The following is a 20307-nucleotide window of genomic DNA, read 5'->3' on the forward strand; positions in this document are numbered from 1 at the left end:
TAAACATGTCGGCCTATGATAATCTAGAAATTTCTATGTATGCCCAAATATTTAGTTAAAATTTTATACTTCTCCCCCTTACATATACGAATAATTATTGTTTGTAATGACTATTGTAAGCATCACCAATTTTAATTTAAAATAATGGCAGGGGGCTTCCCTGGTGGCGCAGTGGTTAAGAATCCACCTGCCAATGCAGAGGACACGGGTTCCAGCCGTGGTCCAGGAAGATCCCACATGCTGTGGAGCAACTAAGCCTGTGTGCCACAACTAAGCCTGCACTCTAGAGCCCACGAGCCACAACTACTGAGCCCGTGTGCCAAAACTACTGAAGCCCACGTGCCTAGAGCCCATGCTCCGCAACAAGAGAAGCCACCACAATGAGAAGCCCGTGCACCGCAACGAAGAGTAGCCTCCACTCAATGGAATTAGAGAAAGCTCGCGCGCAGCAACAAAGACCCAACGCAGCCAAAAATAAATAAATAAATAAATAAATTTTAAAAAATAAAAAATAAACAAGATAAAATAATGGCAGGCATTAGATGATCATTAATCTTTTTGCTAGTTTTTATTATACTATATAAGATTTGTATTTCTTGTGATCTGAGAAACATCAATATTCTATTTAAAATTTATTCTTAAAAATATACAATATTGCACTTTAATTTTTGGCAGTTTAATTAAGGAACGGCTGAGTAAAAAAAAATCATACAAGAAACTACAGTTTTTGTTTTATAATAAGCAAAGAGCTTTGTATAAAAGCAGAACTTACAGTAGTGCCAAATAAACCAAATATTTACAGTGTCGCTATTAAAGTCTTACCTCTAAAGGAAGATTCAGTGTATTGGATGCAAATATTACTAATCTAACAAAAGTACACTCTGCCTCCCCCTCTTCTGCTGAACAATTTTACGCTAAAGGGTATTCGTGTGAAAAGTTTTTGTAATTTCTTTCTCAAGAGAACACACATGGAAAGTATGCTTGTTCCTGAAGCATCAAAACTGCGTCACTAAACTCTTTCACAGTTTCCTACAAGACCTGAAAAATCTCTAAACTAAGAATCAGAATCCCAAGGTAAGCATGAGTTTTAGTTTTTCTGTAGATATTCTTTTTTACAATTACAAGTATACAAGTTAGTTGGTTTTTAGTATGATTTTAAGGTCAGCTTCCTGTACTTTTTCTAAGATACATAAGATACTGACTATGCATCTGCCTAAATTACTTTTAACTTTTGTTACATTGTAGTAAAACTGTATACATTTATACTGACCCATAATTTGCTATTCTACTTTTTAATTCCCAATTAGGTAAATACTCTAGACAGTGCAGTATTTTTTACTTATCAACCAATTAGGAAGATAGTTTTGAAAAGGTATTTGCAAAAGCAAATACCAAGATTTAGACCTACTTAACAATATATTAAATATTCAAAAGACCAAAAAGAACATAAATAGAATGTATTGGTAATATAAATACATGACACAGAGACATTCATTTTTGGCACCGCCTCAAAAAAAAATCCAGCAGTACTTTATTTCCCTTCAGAGCTTTGGGAATACTTAAAATTTCTAACTATTAAACTTTTACTTTTCCTCCAGAGGAAAAATAATTCACAAATTTGAACTGGTATTTCAAAAGCATAGGATTTCCTTTTGTTACTTCTTAACTTGATCTGCAGAATGAACAGTTACTCAAAGCGTTAGCTAGCAGCCAATGAGTTAACTATGCTTTATATTTTAATCCTACCAAGAAATGATTATGTCAAACAGTGATTCATTATGGAAAGATATGGTTTCTTCTTAAACAACCATGTACCAATTGCATAGTTGTGATCTGAGAACTCAAAGTAGAGAGCTATGAAGGCATTAATGTATGTTAACTGAACTGAAACAGACTGTTAAAAAACAGTCTATCTTGGGTAGATGTTAGCATAAACCTAGAGGGGAAAAAAAAACAGTCATTAGCAAAAAAGTTTTCTTTAAAAATAGGTTAATGCTAAGAACAGTAGCCTTTAAAATTTCTGTTTAAAAATAAGCTTAATAAACAAGAATACAAATTTTAATTCAAAACTTAGTTCTCTGAAATGCCCTATTTTCTCGCATACAGCAGAAAATACATTTTTCATAGTTTTTAACATTACATGTAAAAATGAGGCACTAGTTAAACATATTTGAATATATTCACACAAACAGGAGTTTCCATCTCATCTGTAGGCTTATATTTGCTCAATGGGTTCTTGATGGCAGACTGCTCACAAAAATAAGTCTTCTGAAGGAGGTGCGTAAGAGAAACCAACAAAAGCGTCGTCAGCCTCCAGTACGCTGGCGTTCACTATGGAATAGTCAGAAGACACACACACGGAATATGAAACTGTTTCTTCTGTAAACGCTGCATCAAAGTTCCTGATATCATCTGGTCCTGCCTAAAATGTCAAAAAGCATACTATTACTCACCTTACCTTTTTTCCCCTTACTTCAGTCCCTCATTAAAGCCCCTTCATGAATTTGTCTATTTTTTCCTGGCAAGTTTAGATGTCTTCCTACTCCATCAGTGTCTTTGAAACATTTCCTGCTCTTCCCTTCACGACTCTCATTATTCAGCTCCTTCTTACAGTTAGGGCTCTCGTTGCTGGGTGGGGGGAGGAAAGATAAGGGTGAGGAAGGCTAGCGTGACAGGGTCCTCGCCTATGTTAATTTGAATCTTGGGTCTGGCAACTGACGCACTTTCTCTCTACCCATCACCACCTCTAAATTTAGAAAAGGGGCTCAGGGAGGTTTTCAGGAGAAAATTTTGCATCTCCACTTCCATAAAATGCCTGCCCATCCCGTTTCTCAATTCTGGGGAAGTTGAAGCCTTTTGATGAAGAAATGAAGGGACAGTAAGTAAAATTATGAAAGGTGACTCTTGTGCTACAGAGGTCATTCACTGAGCATTCGGCTGTGACACCCTTAGCTCTAGAGACCTAAAGGGACTGGAACCTGGGAAGCGAAGCATAGTGGCTACTTAGGCTCGAAGGTAGCGGTCAATCTTCCTTCACGAATCTGATACAAGCTAATGGACTCTCCCCTTCCAATTTATTTACAGATTAAAACTGGGATACAGATTCAGGTGATTTACTCTTAAAGCCCATCTCTGAAGCTCTAGGTTATCTCTATTCTAAGAGGAAGGGAATCCTTAAAATGTTCAAGTCATCAAGTCTAACCGAGGTAAACAGGTTCAGAGCACATATATAAGCCAAGAACACAGTTAGCCTGGTGGTCTACAAACAGCAGAGCAGAGACCAGGGAAATTCAGGATGCTAGATTCTTCCATATGAGAAATTCCCCAACAGAGGAGAAAGAATGCTAGAAATTATACTCATGTATATATAAAAAAGTCATGAGGACTTCCCTGGTGGCACGGTGGTTAAGAATCCGCCTGCCAATGCAGGGGACGCAGGTTCAATCCCTGCTCCGGGAAGATCCTACATGCTGCAGAGCAACTAAGCCCGTGCGCCACAACTACTGAAAGCCTGCGCACCCTAGAGCCCACGTGCCGCAACTACTGAGCCCACAAGCCACAACTACTGAGGCCCGTGCACTCTAGGGCCCACGTGCCACAACTACTGAGCCCACGTGTCACAACTACTGAAGCCTGTGTGCCTAGAGCCCGTGCTCTGCAACAAGAGAAGCCACCGCAATGAGAAGCCCATGCACCGCAATGAGAAGTAGCCCCCGCTCGCTGCAACTAGAGAAAGCCCGTGCACAGCAACGAAGACCCAATGCAGCCCCCCCCAAAAAAAAAAAAAAAAAAGTCATCAAATTCTCATTTATAACCTTAGAAGCAAGGACACTGGAACAAGACTAAGGTTTGAATTCTGGCTGTGAAATTTGTTAGCTGTAGTTCTTTATATAAACTACCCTATCTCTGTGAGCTTGTTTCCTCTTCTGTAAAATAAGATTACTGCCATCTACCTGTTAAGTTTACTGTGAGGACTGGATGCGTTAATACATAAAATTCCCAAAATTTGACACGTAGAAGGTGCTTAATAAATGATAAAAAACGTTCCTTCACTGGACTTTATAAACATTCTGTGAACGCCCTGACGGCTCCTGGCCAGTACTGAGGGGGATAAAACTGTACGGCTTACGTTAAGAGTGAGAGAAGACTCTCTCCTCAAAGCACCTGAGCTCGAATTCTAGGTCTGCAATTTTAACTTTAAACTTTCGGCAAGTTATTTAACCTCTTCTGTGCCTAAGTTAACTCATCTGTATTATGTGGAAAACAACGGTACTATTTCGTAGGATTGCTGCCAGGCTTAAGTAGAAGGATACAAGTACTGAGGGCAGTGTAGGAGCTAATTTTTTGATCTTTGTTTATCTGTTAGATGAGAAATGGCAACACGTTAGGGTTTTATCTTGCATTCCTTAAATGTCAGTGAGTTAGAACATCTTTTCATATATTTAAAAAACCATCTGCATTTATTTTTCTGTAATTGAATATTTTGTGTCTTTTGTCCATGTTTCTACTGGTCGTTGGTCTTTCTTCTCAATGACTTATAAGAATGCTTTATGTGTTAGGGAAATTTCTCCCAGTTTCTTATTTGCAGTGTTTTTTTCATGCAGACATTTCTAAATTTTGTGTGGTCAAATTTATCAGTTTTTTCCTCTTACAGCTTCTCGGTTGCAGGTCTTGCTTTAAAGTTTAATTAGTTATAGACCAGCAGGGATCCAAACGTGGAGGTGCCTGACTCCTCTGAAGTCAACACTGTTCCATTTTCAGTGTTGCTTAGAAGGGGCCCTAATGCTTGAATGAGCCTGATGACACGTTCATCTGAGGATAACTAAACAGTAAGACTTTCAACATAAAGGAGAAAATACAGTAATTCTTAAAGGTCCTGGGTTCCTACTGCAAATTCTAGAAATTAGGTCAGAAATTATTGCCAATGGAGTCACTTCTGAAACAGTCACTTCTGGATGAGCTACATGAAATAAATCAGTCTACAAATATTGTTACATTTATAGTGTACAATATCACATCTATTAGCTGCTGATTGCAGCTATCAGCAATGTACTGAAACTGACCTTGAATGAAATCTGAGTACACTAAATAATACTTTCCTGAAGTGATTTTCTTTTCCTGCTCTAATTTTCCAAAAAAAAGTGTTTCACGAGCTTCACAGCAACACCAAAAAACTTTAAATAAAAGAAAAACAAATTCAGCTATGATCCTGCAATCTCAAATCAGTCTTGATTTATATTCTCTTCCCGTCCTTACCTGTTACTTTTACTGCTGTAATATTGTCACAAAAATGATAATTACCATGTTTTCATTTAACATTTAACATTATAAGGATTTTCCAAACATCTACTCATTTTATATTTATTATCATTATTATCATTTACTTAACAAGAAAAGGCAATGGAGAAAAAATGACCTTGGGATCAGACACATCTGAATCTCAGGTCTGCTACTTTTAACCAGCTACGTGACATCTCTGAGTTTTCATTTCTTCATTTTAAAACATGTATAAGAATAGTAATAGCAGTAACTTGATAGCTTATTTGAGGCATAAATTACATGTTGTAATGCATAAAAAGTATATATGCCTACATATAGGAAGCTATCATTAGTAACATCATTGTTGGCCTTCTGATGATTTATTAATAATCTCCCTATCATTATATATTTATTTCCAAACATTTCAACATTGTTAATCCTTTAAGTAAAATGTTTCCATCAGTAGATTTAACAAGTCAAACATTATTTGACTTTTTTTATATCAATCTAGAAAAAAACTGCGTTACTGTTACTTAAAATGTCTGTTGGTTTATAGGTATGAAAATGAATGATACCTCACAGTTACTTTAATTTGCATTTTTTTAAACCTGTTGGGCTTTCTTACACATGCTCTTAAGAAGCACTTCACAATTACTGTTCTGGAAGATATTCTGCTCAATCTAGTAACTATAATCTTATGGGTCATCTTGAAGTTATCAGTTGTACTAGACATCCTGAGTGACATGTTTCATAAGTATTAGGTACTGATTCAATTTGATTCAGGTTAGATTTTGAGATCTATTCCTACAATTACGATGAGCTACAGTTCTATATTTCACTATTTTAGAAAGAAAGATTTGGATGTAAACATACCACATTAGGATTAAACGGTGGTGGAATCTTCTTTTGTACAAGATCAGTCCAGCTGAGTGATTCAAAAAAAGGATGATTCTGAATTTCAAGCTAGAATAGTAAAGAAACAGATTTTTTACTAATGCTGAAGAATATATTAAGTACTCACTGAAGAATTTTATGAAACCGAACCATTTCTACTTTGTCCCTCAAAAGCTCTTTTTAGGTACATGTTTATGTTATTCAATTTGGCCAAATGGTGTACTGAAAAGACTCCCAGAGCAGACGTGGGAGAGTTACTCAGAATGACGGACTTAAGTTACATCCACTTCACAGTCATTGTTTCCTCACAGGTACAGTGGGGTTAACCTTTCTGCCCTAGGTATTTCATAGGTTGTTTCAAGAATCAGTGGAAAATATGGAAATAAAAGTCGTAAGAAAAGAATAAAGCACTACATGGGTACAAAGAATTATTATCATTACTGAAAGGGGAGGTAAAGATGTTAAATGAGAGTTTTTTACACAGTGGGGCAGGGGTAAAATCAAGGTGACAAGCTCTACTACCAAAAATGATTCCACTCTGGGTTGCTACTGTCAGAAGTCGGCACAGTATTGATTCTAACTTTTCTTCCTACAAGGAGCCATGAGAGTGTATAAAAAGTAGGATCCAACCTAGTTTGATGGGTTTAAAAAGACTTCTCAGAGAAAGTGGTATCTGACCAGAGTTCTGGAAGATAAGTAAAAAGTAGGCAGACAAAAAAGAATGAGGGGAGAACATTCCAAGCAGAATACAAAGGGCCTGAGACAGCAAAGAGCTTAGTTTGGTCAAGAAAATGAGAGCCCCATATGGCTGCGGTACAGGAAAGGATTGGGATTGTCACACAAAGAGGATCTTAAGAGGTAAATGGGCTCATCACACTGGGTCTATGCTAGGAATTTTGGATTTTATTCTAGGGTCATGGGACTCCATCAAGGAGTTTTAGGAAGGGGAATGTCACAAATGTGGGGTTTTTTTGTTTGTTTGCTTTTTAAGACGACTGACTAATGGGGGAATGGACTGGGGAGTCATGATCAGAAAAAGGAAAACAGCTACTATCGTGGCCAAACAGAAGATGACAATGCTAGGAAAAGAGTGGTAGCCGTGGGAGTAGAGAGAGGTGTCTGGATACGGGAAAGATCTAGGAGGCAAATATACTAGGGTCTGGCTGTTTGCTGAATACCGAAGAAAGGAAGAGAGAAGAGTCAGGAATGACTCTCAGATTTCTGGCCCGAAGAGCACAGAAGGAAGACAGCAGGAGTTCTATTTTGAACACGCTGAACTCTCCAGAATCCACGTGGTGGTGCTGAACAGGCAGGTATTCTTTGAGTTAGAGCTCACTAGAGAGGTCTGGACTGAAGATATAAATGTGAGATGAAGACACAACCAAAGCCATAGGGCCAACTGAGATTGTCCAGGAAGAGAGAGCAACAGAAGAAACAAGGGTCTGGGGCCAACCATAAGGAACTGCAACACTTAAAAGTCAGGGTGAAGAGGAGGCGCTTACAGAAGAGATTCTGCAGGAGGGCCCAGAAATACCAAGGAAAGCACGAGATGAGTGTGTGCTCTTGCAGAAGCATAGGAGAGGGCTGGAGGTTTAAATGCTACTGAGAATGCAATCTGAGGAACAGAAGTACTCAACAATTCTAGCAGCTACTGCGGGGTAGACTGAGAAGTGAGAAGAGATTGGAAAAGGGAGAATGAATACAGAAACTTTCAACTTGGTTTTCAAGTCGAAAACTTTCAAACTTTTCCCTTAGCTATGAAGGGAGAAAGAGACAGTATTGGAGGATCCAGGACAAAAGAGAGCAGTTATCTGTGCGGAAAAAAGCATGCACAGGGTTCCTTGCAAGGGGTCAGGATCCAGTAAAGGCAGAAACTGACCTTTTCCACTATACTAGGAAGAAGGAAACAATTGGGGCAGGTGCATGTAGGTCTGCAAATCTGACAGCAAGAAGCTGAGTGAGTTCTGCTCTGCTGATTCTATTTTCCCTATAAAATATCAATAGAAGGCAAGAGCATCTGCTAAAAGTGAAGAAGAAAAGGAATCTGGAAATTTGGAGAGAAGGTCTAAAATAGTTAATACAGAAAGTAGGAGCATAAACTGGAGAAGCACTGAGGAGACTAATGACTAGACTTCCCAGCACTTCCAATATTCCCAGCTGTGCAACTGTCATCAGCACTGTTCAGCAGCCCAGGGGTGACAGCTGGATTCATCTAGGGTTGCAATTTCTGCCAGTGAATTCAACAAAAGGACCAAGAGACAAGGAGGTATGAAGCATTAGCAAGATTGCCCTGAAACAATGGACTCTGGAGTCCAAGCTAGAGAGAAAACTGGACAGAGCTACCTGCTGCACTGGGGAGTGCAGGAGGGGAAAAGCATTAGCAGACGAGTTTATTATTCACAGCTCAAGTTCAAGACTGGTAAAGAGCCCCCAAAAACTCCAGAGAAATTTTACTGATTTTAAAAGTTCATGTTCCTCAGTAGTTCATGAATTCACTAACGTAACACTGGTAACTGCACTAGCAATTAAATTACCCTGATTTGAAGGAAAAAAAAAAAAAAGCAAACCTGCAGATCCCATAATTATTTCAAGGAGGTGTCACATTTAAATTCTCAGGAAAAAAAGTGATTTAATGATAGTTCAAGCAAAAGGTATTACCTCATGCAGTCAGGAGGCACTTAAATTCTTGTTAAACATAATGATCTAAAAGTTTAGGCAATCAAAAAATGCATGCCACACATTTTTTTTAGAAGGGGGAGGAAATTCTAATAAATAATAGGGTATGAAAGCTGGATATGGGGGATGAAAAGGACAGGATCAAATTGTTATGAAGATCAAATGACAAAAATGCTTGTACAGGAGCTTTAAACACTGTACAGTTCTATATAAACACTGGTGAAAATTGTTGGAACAAGCATGCTTCTTTTTCATGGTGCTATTCTTTAAGAGCTGCATTCATCCCATTAAATACCACATAAAATAAGGATTTATCTTCAAATTATAAATAAGCTTAATAAAGAGGATACTGGGAAAGATGTACATACGAAGTCTTCTTTGGCACCGAGTCGGTTTTGCCTGTCTTTTTCTAGGAGTTCTTCCAGAATTGACCAGGCTGTAAGGCTCACTCCTGGCCTCAAACTTAGGGGCTTGTGAAGAATATTGTCATACATTTCAGCAACATCTCGGCAATAAAAAGGAGGCTGGTGGAGAGAGGGGAAGAGGAGAAAGTTAGTACTAATTGAATTATGCACAGATGGGGTTAAAATAGTTAGATTTGGCCTTGATGTACAAAGAGCAGTCTGGCTGCACAAGTACAGAAAAGCACAGGCCTCTTTGGGCATATGAACATCTACAGTGTGGCCTTCCATGTGAAGAGATTTTAAAACCCAGCGCGCTATAGAGCTTAATACATGTTCACTAAATGAATTAGGGTCAGTTTGTTCAATAACACCTGCAGAGAGGTGTAAATTGTATAAAAGTTGCGATCGGATCTACTTTAAAGAAAACCACTACCAACTTCATCATTAGGCATAATGATAGAGTTACTGGAAAGAGAGATTCAACACAGATCAAACAAATAACTTCTTAAGACTTGGGAATAAACTAATTTAAAAGGATTTCTAGTGGAGATGGAGACCTAACTTGTGGCAGTGACAGTGTCCTGCAGAATCAAAATTCTACTCACAGCTTAAAGACCTGAGGTACAGCTCCAACATGAGAATTAGCCAGTTAATTTTTGAGTTACAAGTTTAAAGTAAAAATAATTTTTAAAGTTAAGGGAGTTACAGGCTTGTTATTTTTTTCTTTTGTATAGGAAAGAAAAACTTCATTTTTTAAAATCTAATTTTATTTTTAAATTGTTAATATAAGTCTCATTAATGAAGTATGTGTTTCAAAGGTTCCCTTTTGAATCAATTACATTCTATATGCAATGATAATATTCTATACTTTCAAAGTCCTCTAAAAAAATACAAAGGATTCGGAAATATCAGGCTGACGAATACCCAACACTTAAAGAAAGTAAGGTATAAAGTGGTTATCAGGTCTTCTAAGTCACCAGCATAACCAGAAAACTAGATCTTTTAACAAGCAGATCATGGTCAAGGGCAAAGAAGAGACAGCATTGGCTGTCATTAGGAATCTATCATTCAAAGTTAGCAACATGAGACAAAAGATGCTCTAAAACATACCTCAGGGACTGAATTTCACTGAGATTGCCCCCATTTTCAGGGCAAACACACACACACATACACACACAGAGCAAAACAAAAAAGCCAAGACCAGCTCAAGTCTCAGCGGATGGTGGATTTAGCTTAGTGGGAGCAGCAGTGTGGGCAATGAGAGCCTGGTCATCATCCTGAGGCTGCTGGCCACTCACGGGCCCACAAAGGGAACCTAAAAACGATTCTGAATGTTTAAAAAAGCCTAAAGAAAAACATGCATTATTCCTGCAAGGATATGTAACCTAATTAAAGTGCCTAAATTGTCTGCTTTTGGTTGGAATGATATTAACTCAATGTAGTAAAACAATTTGACTCGTTAATCAGAAGCTCTGGCTAATTGTGTCTAATTAATAAAAACTGGGGAAACGGATTACACAGCAAACATCACCTTTTTCCAATGAAATATTTAAGACATGATGTTTATGATAAAGGGAATAAATAAAGGGTTCCCAGTAATTAAAAAAAGCAGAGCACCAGTATACTTATTAAATCCTATAAAAACAAAATACGAGGCAAAACCAAAAGGTTTATTATCTTCTGAGAAATAAAATCTTTTTCTTTTCATCTTTTTGAAATTAGGCAGAATGACTGGAGCAAACTGAATGAAAGTGGGTAATTTTAATGTTACAACTAGGTGTCTATATCTTAAAAATGTAGTGGGATGAGAACATTTGACGTAGTGATTAGTATGACAGAGAAATAATTATTAAAAATCAGTAAGAAAATGAAAAGTTTTTCTTTTTTGTGCATATCCCTAATGTGGTTTTGGATTCATTTAACCAGGTTACTACTGTTCTGTTAGTGCTATCTAAGTGTCCACGAGATTATTGAAAGAAAGAGAGAAAACTGAAATCACTTATAACATATTAGAATCATAATGACAGAGTAGAAATACATACCAATCCATACAGCATTTCATACAGAACAGCACCAAGGCACCACCAATCTACAGTATTGTCATAGGGCTGTTTTCTGATTACTTCAGGTGCTAGGTACTATAGAAAAGATTAAATATTAGAGCAACTCAATAAACAGCTGAAGACAAAATCTAGCAATAATTGAGAAATTTAATAAATTTTAGGTGTAATATCACACTAAATTAAACATGTTATCTAGATTTTCAGTTGGCTGGGTATTCTCATTCTATACCAGGGGTTCTTGGGTGGTGCTACTCTTCAGAATCAATTGGGGTAATTTTCAAAGTACACATATTCAAGCATTTCTCCCCAGAAACTGTGATGTAGTTAAGACAAATAGAGGACAACAAATGTACAAACTGTAATACTAAGTAGGTAAAGTAGGTATTTTTTTGGAGGGGGGAGCGGGGGGAGCCTTGCACAAAATTAATTTTAGAAATTCTTCTGGCCATTATTCATAATTGATTCTCCTGAAGAAAGAATTTTTAGTGTGGCAATTACAATTCATTTTTTTCTTTTTATTGAAAGAAAAAAGAATAAATTGCATTCTTATTTAAGAATTACAATAGCAATTCTTTAACATATTATTTAGAAAAGTTGCTTATTATATGGCTATTTACATTTCAAATTGTAAAAAATTTAAACATCATGATTTCACACATATACAATGGTAAATTTGAATTTTAGATTCCAAAATATATATTTCCTCTTCCCACATGAAATATATATAAGGAAATACATTCTTAAGCTTTTTTATGTGATCCAAAGAAATGGCAACATATATAAAAAGGGTTTAATAATTTCTGATCATATTTAGGTTTAGATGACCAAAAAACTTCTATTTCCCTTCTAAAAATTATAGGACTTAAAGATTTTGTTAACTATTAAATGAATATACATCCACGAAAAATGTTTCTTCATACATAAACCAAAATAGAATTATTACAAATATATACAAGAGCTAGGGTTAGATTAGAGAAAAAGGAAGAAAAAATACATTTCAAAGTAAATAGTTGTACTTATAGATACTTTAAGTTTCTCATCTTGATTAGAAATCTGATGTGAGCTATTTTATCACACATTTTTAACATGATATTTGCAATTACTCCACAATCTTAATTACTCTTAATTGCAATTAAGATCACAATTAATATTTTAAAATTAGAACACTTTAAACTAAACGTATGTATGTGTAAAGTTAGAATAACAAGGCTTTCACATAAATTTTAAGGATTATTATTACTGTCTCAAATAGAAAGATACATTTTCTGCTAGTTAAAATGATTAGAGAATAGGATGTTCTGGTTAATAAATTCTGATTTGTAATTTTTTCCCCCATATCCACTGCTTTATTTTCTTCCATTAAACAATTTTTATTATAAAATAGTTTAACCATACAAAAAGTATAAAAATATAATAGAAACCAATAGTGCTGCCACCCAAATAAAGGCAATGTTAACATTTTGCCATATTTGCTTTAGCTTATTTCTTTTAAAAAACAGCTTTATTACGATATTCGCATACCATGCCATTCACCCATTTAAAGTATGCAATTCAGTGGCTGTTAATATATTCACAGAGTTGTCCCAACATGACCTCAATTAATTTTTGGACATTTTCATTACTGATTCATGATTTTTTTTTTTAAAGAATTAGAAATGTAATCAAATGTTTGAAGAAATCTAAGGTAAACTTTTAACATTAAAAACAAGTAAGCATAATTTATCTTTGTTGGGTTATCTGTGGTATCTCAAAATCACAGTTAAAAAAATATCAACTATCAGTAAACTTTAAATGTTCAGAAAGGATGCTTATCAGATATTTCCAGCTGGCTGGAAGCTGAAAATATTTTTACTCTACTTTTCTGATTTCAAATTTTATATATACAATTTGTGATTCATTTTTGCATTTTATACATGGGTACATGAATGAGACATATTTCTTACCTCTGGTGTCCCACAAAATGTTGTTGTGGTGTCAGAAATAGCAATTCCTTCTTTACAAAGCCCAAAATCTGTTAAGACAACATGTCCCTGACAAATACAGGGGCAGTAAGATAAAAGAATGCATGGACATAAATTGACACTTATTAAAACTACTGGATTTTGAAATAATCATAGATTAAAAGGAAAATGCAAAAACAGTACAGAGTTCCATGTCCCCTTCCCCCAGCTTCCCCCAATGCTGACATCTTATATAACTGTAGTAGTGTCAAAATCAGGAAACTGACATTGGTATAATACTGATAACTAGACTGCCAACTTTATTCAGTTTTCGCTATCTTACATGCACGCATTTGTGTGTGTGTGTGTGTAGCCCTATGCAATAGAGATGTATAAATTCGTGTAACTACCACCACAATCAGACAGAGAACGTCCATTATCCCAAAGGAACTCTCTCATGCTACCCCTTTATCTTTGAACTCCCCTATTCCCTCAGTCCCTGTCCCCTTGCAACCACTAATCTGTTCTCCATCTCTATAGTTTTGACATTTCGAGAATGTTATCTAATGGAATCATGCAGTGTGGAACCTCTGAGGTGGACTCTTTTCCACTAAGCATAACAACAACAAAAATCATGAACTAGTAAATGGAACGTAATGAAACTTAAAAGCTTTTGCACAGCAAAGGAAACCATAAACAAGACGAAAAGACAACCCTCAGAATGGGAGAAAATATTTGCAAACGAAGCAACTGACAAAGGATTAACCTCCAAAATATACAAGCACCTCACGCAGCTCAATGTCAAAAAAATAAACAACTCAATCCAAAACTGGGCAGAAGACCTAAATAGACATTTCTCCAAAGAAGATATAGATTGCCAACAAACACGTGAAAGGATACTCAACATCACTAATCATTAGAGAAATGCAAATCAAAACTACAACGAGGTATCACCTCACACCTGTCAGAATGGCCATCATCAAAAAGTCTACAAACAATAAATGCTGGAGAGGGTGTGGAGAAAAGGGAACCCTCTTGCACTGTTGGTGGGAATGTAAATTGATACAGCCACTATGGAGAACAGTATGGAAGTTCCTTAAAAAACTAAAAATAGAACTACCATATGACCCAGCAATCCCACTACTGGGCATATACCCTGAGAAAACCATAATTCAAAAAGAGTCATGTACCACAATGTTCATTGCAGCACTATTTACAATAGCCAGGACATGGAAGCAACCTAAGTGTCCATCAACAGGTGAATGGATAAAGAAGATGTGGTACATATATACAATGGAATATTACTCAGCCATAAAAAGAAATGAAATTCAGTTATTTGTAGTGAGGTGGATGGACCTAGAGTCTGTCATAGAGAGTGAAGTAAGTCCAAAAGAGGAAAACAAATACCATATGCTAACACATATATATGGAATCTAAAAAAAAAAAAAAAAAAGGTTCTGAAGAACCTAGGGGCAGGACAGGAACAAAGACGCAGACGTAGAGACCGGACTTGAGGACACGGGGAGGGGGAAGGGTAAGCTGGGACGAAGTGAGAGAGTGGCATGGACATATACACACTACCAAATGTAGAATGGATGGCTGGTGGGAAGCAGCTGCATAGCACAGGGAGATCAGCTCGGTGCTTTGTGACCACCTAGAGGGGTGGGATAGGGAGGGTGGGAGGGAGACGCAAGAGGGAGGGGATATGGGGATATGTGTATATGTATAGCTGATTCATTTTGTTATACAGCAGAAGCTAACGCACCACTGTAGAGCAATTATACTCCAATAAAGTTGTTGAAAAAAAAAATCATGAACTAGTAGATTTTTAAAGAACAATACTTACTACTGAATCCAAAAGAATATTTTCTGGTTTCAAGTCTCTATCGAATTAAAAGGAAAGAAAAGGAAAACTGAATATGAACTGAAATAAAATAATAAAAAGACATTTCAGAAGTGAAATTTTTAAAATTTACCTGTACACTATTTTGATGGAGTGCAAATAACCCAATGCACTGGCAATTTCAGCAGCATAAAACCTAGCTCTGTGTTCAGGAAAGGACCGTTCTCTTTGTAAGTGAAAAAACAGCTGTAAAATTGAAAAAAAAAAAGAATATTAAGATCATTCACACATAAAGTGAAACAAATATATTCTAATACAAAAATAGGATTTATTTTTGTTACTTTGAACGTGAGATAAAAATGCACCAAAGCACAGAACCGTGACTCCCCCTTGCCTATGTCTCCCCTCCACCCAGCAATCATGCTCTCTTCAACCACAAATTTTTCCCTAACCGTGCTTACTGCTCGCTCATCTCCCATTTACCCCTCAACCCTCAGTGTGGCAGTATCCTCACACCACTCCAGGCAACCTCCCTGGAAAAGATTATTAATGGAGACCAACGATTTCGATACTGCCATGTAATTATCTTACTGGACCTTTTTTGACTGTTCTTTCATTTGAAAAAACCAAATGCTATTTAGAGATCGGAAACCTAGTGGCTGGAAGATCAAATCTAACCCACAGATATAATTTGTTTGAACCAAAGAATGTTTTCAGAAAAATCTAAAATAATTGGTAACATTTAAAAACTGGGAAATTTTTTTTTTTTGGTTAAGATTTATAGTTTTGTTTCTTCTGGGGGAAAAAAAAGAGGTGGGGGGAGCTCTGCACCATTAAGCCTAAATTCAATATGGTAGCAACTGGCTGGAGCTCACTGGCAGCTGGACTCTCCAGTTCATTTCTTACACTTCCTAATTCTTAATGTATGTCTCACAACCTGTCCTCTAGTCATCAGGTTACCTGCCTAGGCAAAGTTTGCTCTAGGTCCTTACTCTAAGTCTTTGGGCTTCTAAAACAACAATCTCTCGTTGGGGGCTTTCTTCTACCTTGGACAGTTCCATCTCCGCTCCTTTCTGGGCCCTTATGCTGCAGGGATTGACAAGTTGTCTGTCCTAGGTTTCTCCACTGTTATTCTTTCTCTGGATACCTTCCCAGGCAACTTAACCCATTCCAATGATTTTAACCACCACCTCTCTGTTGACGTCTCTCGTGTGGACAGCCCTCTGCTTGGAGCTTCTACTGCAAAAATCTGCTGCCTGCTGCTCTTTCCTGAATATTTAACAAGCCAACAAATTCAATTTGTCTAACCCAGAGCCCCTGGTCTTCTCTTACAGACTTACTGCCACTGCTGTATTGTCTCATTTAATGGTATCACTTTCTACCCAGCCCTCTAAGCCATGGGAGGCAGCAAGGTAAAGTGGAAATAGATTTTCAAACTGAAAAGCTAGCTGATCAGCCTTGGGTTCAAATCCTAGTTCTCCTCTTTTTGTGTGTAATTCATTTAACTTCTTTGATTTTCAAAGATTGTCCCCAATTTTTTCTTAGCCTCTTCTGAAAGGTGATGGTGAAGATCAGTTACAATAGATCCTGACAGAGTAGATAAATGGGGCTGACCTGGGATTCACCTCTACTGCTCCTTTACCCTTAGTCCCTATATCCAAACAATGAATAAATTCTTCTGTTTTTATCTCTTATTTATTTATGGAATACTCCCACCTTTTAACCATTACCACTGCTTTTATTAGCTGCAGCTTACTCTATTGTAATACTTTATTTATTGATCTTCTGATCACATCTGCTAATACACTACTGATGAAAATTACCCCAAATGAAAATCTGATCATTCACTAATAACAGCTAACAACCACTGCTTACTAAATCAAAGGTACTATGCTAAAGACTATATGCTTGTGTTATTCAATCCACCCACCTATTTTGAAGTAAGAATTGATGAGGAAGCTGAGAATCAGAAAGGCTTGTTTACATGCCCAGTATCATAAAACTTACTTGTTTATACTCTACCTGACTCCAAAACAGATCTGAAGTAGTATACAAAAATAAATATCACATGTCAAGGTTAAAATGCAAATATGAACATTGGGGGGAAAATAACAGTAATAATAGGAAACACATAATGAAATCACACTCCTCTTGCCTCTGTCCTTTCTCATCTTTATTCCTCTTCTACCTGTTGCCCCATTCAACCCCTGCACCTTAACATTCTCTTTTTTTCCCCCATTATCTTAGTCAACTCTATCTTTTAGAAGACAAGCCTACTTCTTTCCACCTTTGCCATCCAGTTTATGAGCAGTCACTGTGTAATAAGGGCTCAGAAGCAAAGTCCTAAAACAGCGTTAACAAACTACAGACAAGCAGGAAACGTGCAGCCAGTATCCCACCTGCAGTTAGATTTCTGCATGACATTTCAAAGACATAGGTGGTACTTAAGAATGGGCTTTGCAGTTGGGATGTCCAGGTTAAATCCGGGGCCTGACAAGTACTAGAGCATGGTGACACTGAGAAAGTTACTTAACCTCTCTGAGCCTTAATTTTCTTACCTATAAAATGAGTATAAGAGTGTTTATCTCAAAGAGTTGTGATGATAAACTGATATAACACATGTAAAATAATTACAAAGTGCCAGGCCCTCAATAAATTCTCGTTATATGTTAGCACTCACCACATACAAATAAAACAACACCTTCAAGGTGGGAACAATGTGGGGTCGTCCACATTCCTGAATCAGGTTGCATGGGGGATTCATAATCCCGCTTCTGAGGAGTCTTAAGGCATATTTGTCATATATGTAAGAGGCTGAATAATGATTCTTTTTATGACCGTCCCCAAAATGATCTAGGTATGTCTGATCTTTCAAGTTTGCAGAATAGAAATTGGTCTTCTGTGTAGTTCCTTTATTCTACAGATAAGTGTACTATAGTAAGGTTGAAATACACTTCTCTTCTCTCTTTGCTCTGGGATTAAGGGATGGAAGATCCTTTTGTAAAGATATGATAACATTTACCAGTTAAAATAATTTTTAGAGACATTTACAGGTCAGAGATCAAACAAATTAGAAAAGTATGAGGATTAAGAAGCAGAGGAACAGGGGGTGGTCAGCTTCATCGATCCTGGAATCAGACTGAGCTCAATTCCTGGCTCCATACTTACTAACCCACATGGCTTGATCAAGTTACTTAGCTTCTCTGTACCTCAGTTTCTTTGTCTTATGCAACACAATTGTTGTGAAGATAAAATAATATATATAAAGAGCCAGAGTGCTGGGCACATAAGGATGCTCAATACATGTTAACTACTACTGGAATTATTATCTTAACAGCAGCATTTCCCAAAATGTATTTCAATATCCCTCTGATTCAGAGTTTTGGGGAATATTATTAATAGACTTGGTTCAAACAAAAAATGGGACTGTGTGGTAAAAAAAAATTTTTTTAAAATAAATCCAGGCTTTCAGGCATAATTTCTCAAAGTCTTTAACATGCTGAAACACTGTAAATACCACGAAGCACACTGTTAATCACCAAGGGGATATAACAGGAAACATTTTCCAAACTGGCTTCACCACAGAACCCTTTATTACAGGATCATCTCATCTGATTAATAGTTTGCACATTTTGGAAAATGACAGGTAGAGTAATATTTATATGCAACTATTGAAATGATAATTACCAAAAATTACAAATCAAGTTTCATTCTAATGTTTCAGTATATATTCTTGCTATATAGCTCAGTGACAAAACTACCCATGAAGTCTGTAGCTTCGTATCAAGGTTCTTTTATGAACCTTCCCACCTAGCTTAGGAAAAGAGCTTTATGTCTCACTTCTCCATATCCTGCATTGTGCTGATTAGCCAGTGCTTTAAATACTGCTGCTACTCAACAAATAGCTGTTTATGCTGGGCTTTGCTTCCAAAACTGGTAAGAGAAACTTGAACTCTACTGTTTTTCTAAACATTATCAATACTAGAAAACTAATTATAAAACTCACCTCCCCTCCATTAATAAAATCCAGAACAAAATAAAGCTTTTCAGTTGTTTGGAAAGAATAATGTAATCCAACCAAAAATGGATGTTTCACATTTTTCAAGAGCACATTACGTTCAGCCATAATGTGTTTTTGCTGTTAAAAAAAAAAAAAAAGTAAAAAATCAGCTTGTATTATACACCAGAAAACAATTCTGTTAACTGAGAAAATGGGTTTAGGAGAAACAAAGCTATTTTATTTTACCTCTTTTCTGTTGAGAACTATCTTTTTCTGTAACACTTTGACAGCATAAAATTTTCCATCCAGTTTCCGTTTTACAAGAAGAACCTGTTATAGTTAAAGATTGTACCTACTATTAGAAATTTCAATGTTTTGATAGGAACAGTTCACTTATCAGTAAGTCAATACTTAAATTTTATAAAAATAAAGTCCACAAAGGACCTAGATAATGTGTTTTTATTTTGAAAATTGAAAATTACTTAATTTATTTCTCCAATTCCACTTTTCCTTAGATATTTTAATAAAACCAAAAAATGTTGATGATTTAAATGGCCAGGCATCATTTCTTTGTCACTTAATGTGCTAATGTTTGAGGTTTTTACTAAATTTAAGTGTCAAAATCTATACGGCTTGAGAACTCTCTGTGTGTGTGTGTGTGTGTGTGTGTGCGCGCGCACGTGCGTGCGCACGTGCCAGCCCTGAGTCCTGAAGAGTGTCTTTAGAAAATACTGAGGCTATAAATTTCATGTCTACATAAAAAAAGGAGAGGAAAATGGTTTCTAGGTGATCAAAATGCATTTTTGTTTTAACATTTGGGTTTCTCTTACAGGTTTCAAATTTAGAAGCACTCAGAACAAGAAGCACCATGTATAGCTGACATTCTATAATGGGCTGGGGTGCATGCAGACACTTCATGGATTTGAAGAAACTTAGAAGATCTTGCCCCAGAAAAAAACGCAGACATACTCAAAGTTTTACAAACAAATTTTAAGGGATTCAAGACACCCTACAAGTTGTGTAACTATTAGATGATATATTCTAAAACTTTTTGAGATGATCTGCCACTAGTGACAAAGCTGGGCATTACTTTTGAGTACACCTGTGGTCTTCCTCGATAAAACCTGTAACCACAGTCTAATCATGAGAAAAACACCAGGCAAATTCCAAAAGAGGGACACAATATACCTAACCAGTGCTTCTCAAAACCATCAAGGCCCTCAGAAAC

At 36.6% G+C, this 20307-nt stretch overlaps 1 protein-coding gene across 16 annotated transcripts in view; it reads right to left on the reverse strand.

The window, feature by feature from the left end:
• Positions 1-568: 568 nt before the first annotated feature.
• SGK3 (serum/glucocorticoid regulated kinase family member 3) overlaps positions 569-20307 on the reverse strand; it is a 153507-nt gene continuing 133768 nt past the window's right edge. For 14 of the 16 annotated variants that reach the window (XM_007185010.2, XM_057532024.1, XM_007185013.2 and 11 more), the window contains 9 exons: positions 19326-19409; positions 19086-19217; positions 15213-15325; positions 15083-15119; positions 13240-13326; positions 11276-11371; positions 9198-9353; positions 6133-6222; positions 569-2422 (listed from right to left, as the gene is read on the reverse strand). In XM_007185010.2, coding sequence (XP_007185072.2) covers positions 2252-2422; positions 6133-6222; positions 9198-9353; positions 11276-11371; positions 13240-13326; positions 15083-15119; positions 15213-15325; positions 19086-19217; positions 19326-19409 — 966 coding nt within the window. In that variant the 3' untranslated portion in view covers positions 569-2251. The remainder of the gene's footprint in view (positions 2423-6132; positions 6223-9197; positions 9354-11275; positions 11372-13239; positions 13327-15082; positions 15120-15212; positions 15326-19085; positions 19218-19325; positions 19410-20307) is intronic. The other 2 variants (XM_057532021.1, XM_057532025.1) reach the window with 2 other exon arrangements.

Source organism: Balaenoptera acutorostrata, chromosome 17 (genome assembly GCF_949987535.1).
Source record: "Balaenoptera acutorostrata chromosome 17, mBalAcu1.1, whole genome shotgun sequence".
NCBI lineage: Eukaryota > Metazoa > Chordata > Mammalia > Artiodactyla > Balaenopteridae > Balaenoptera > Balaenoptera acutorostrata.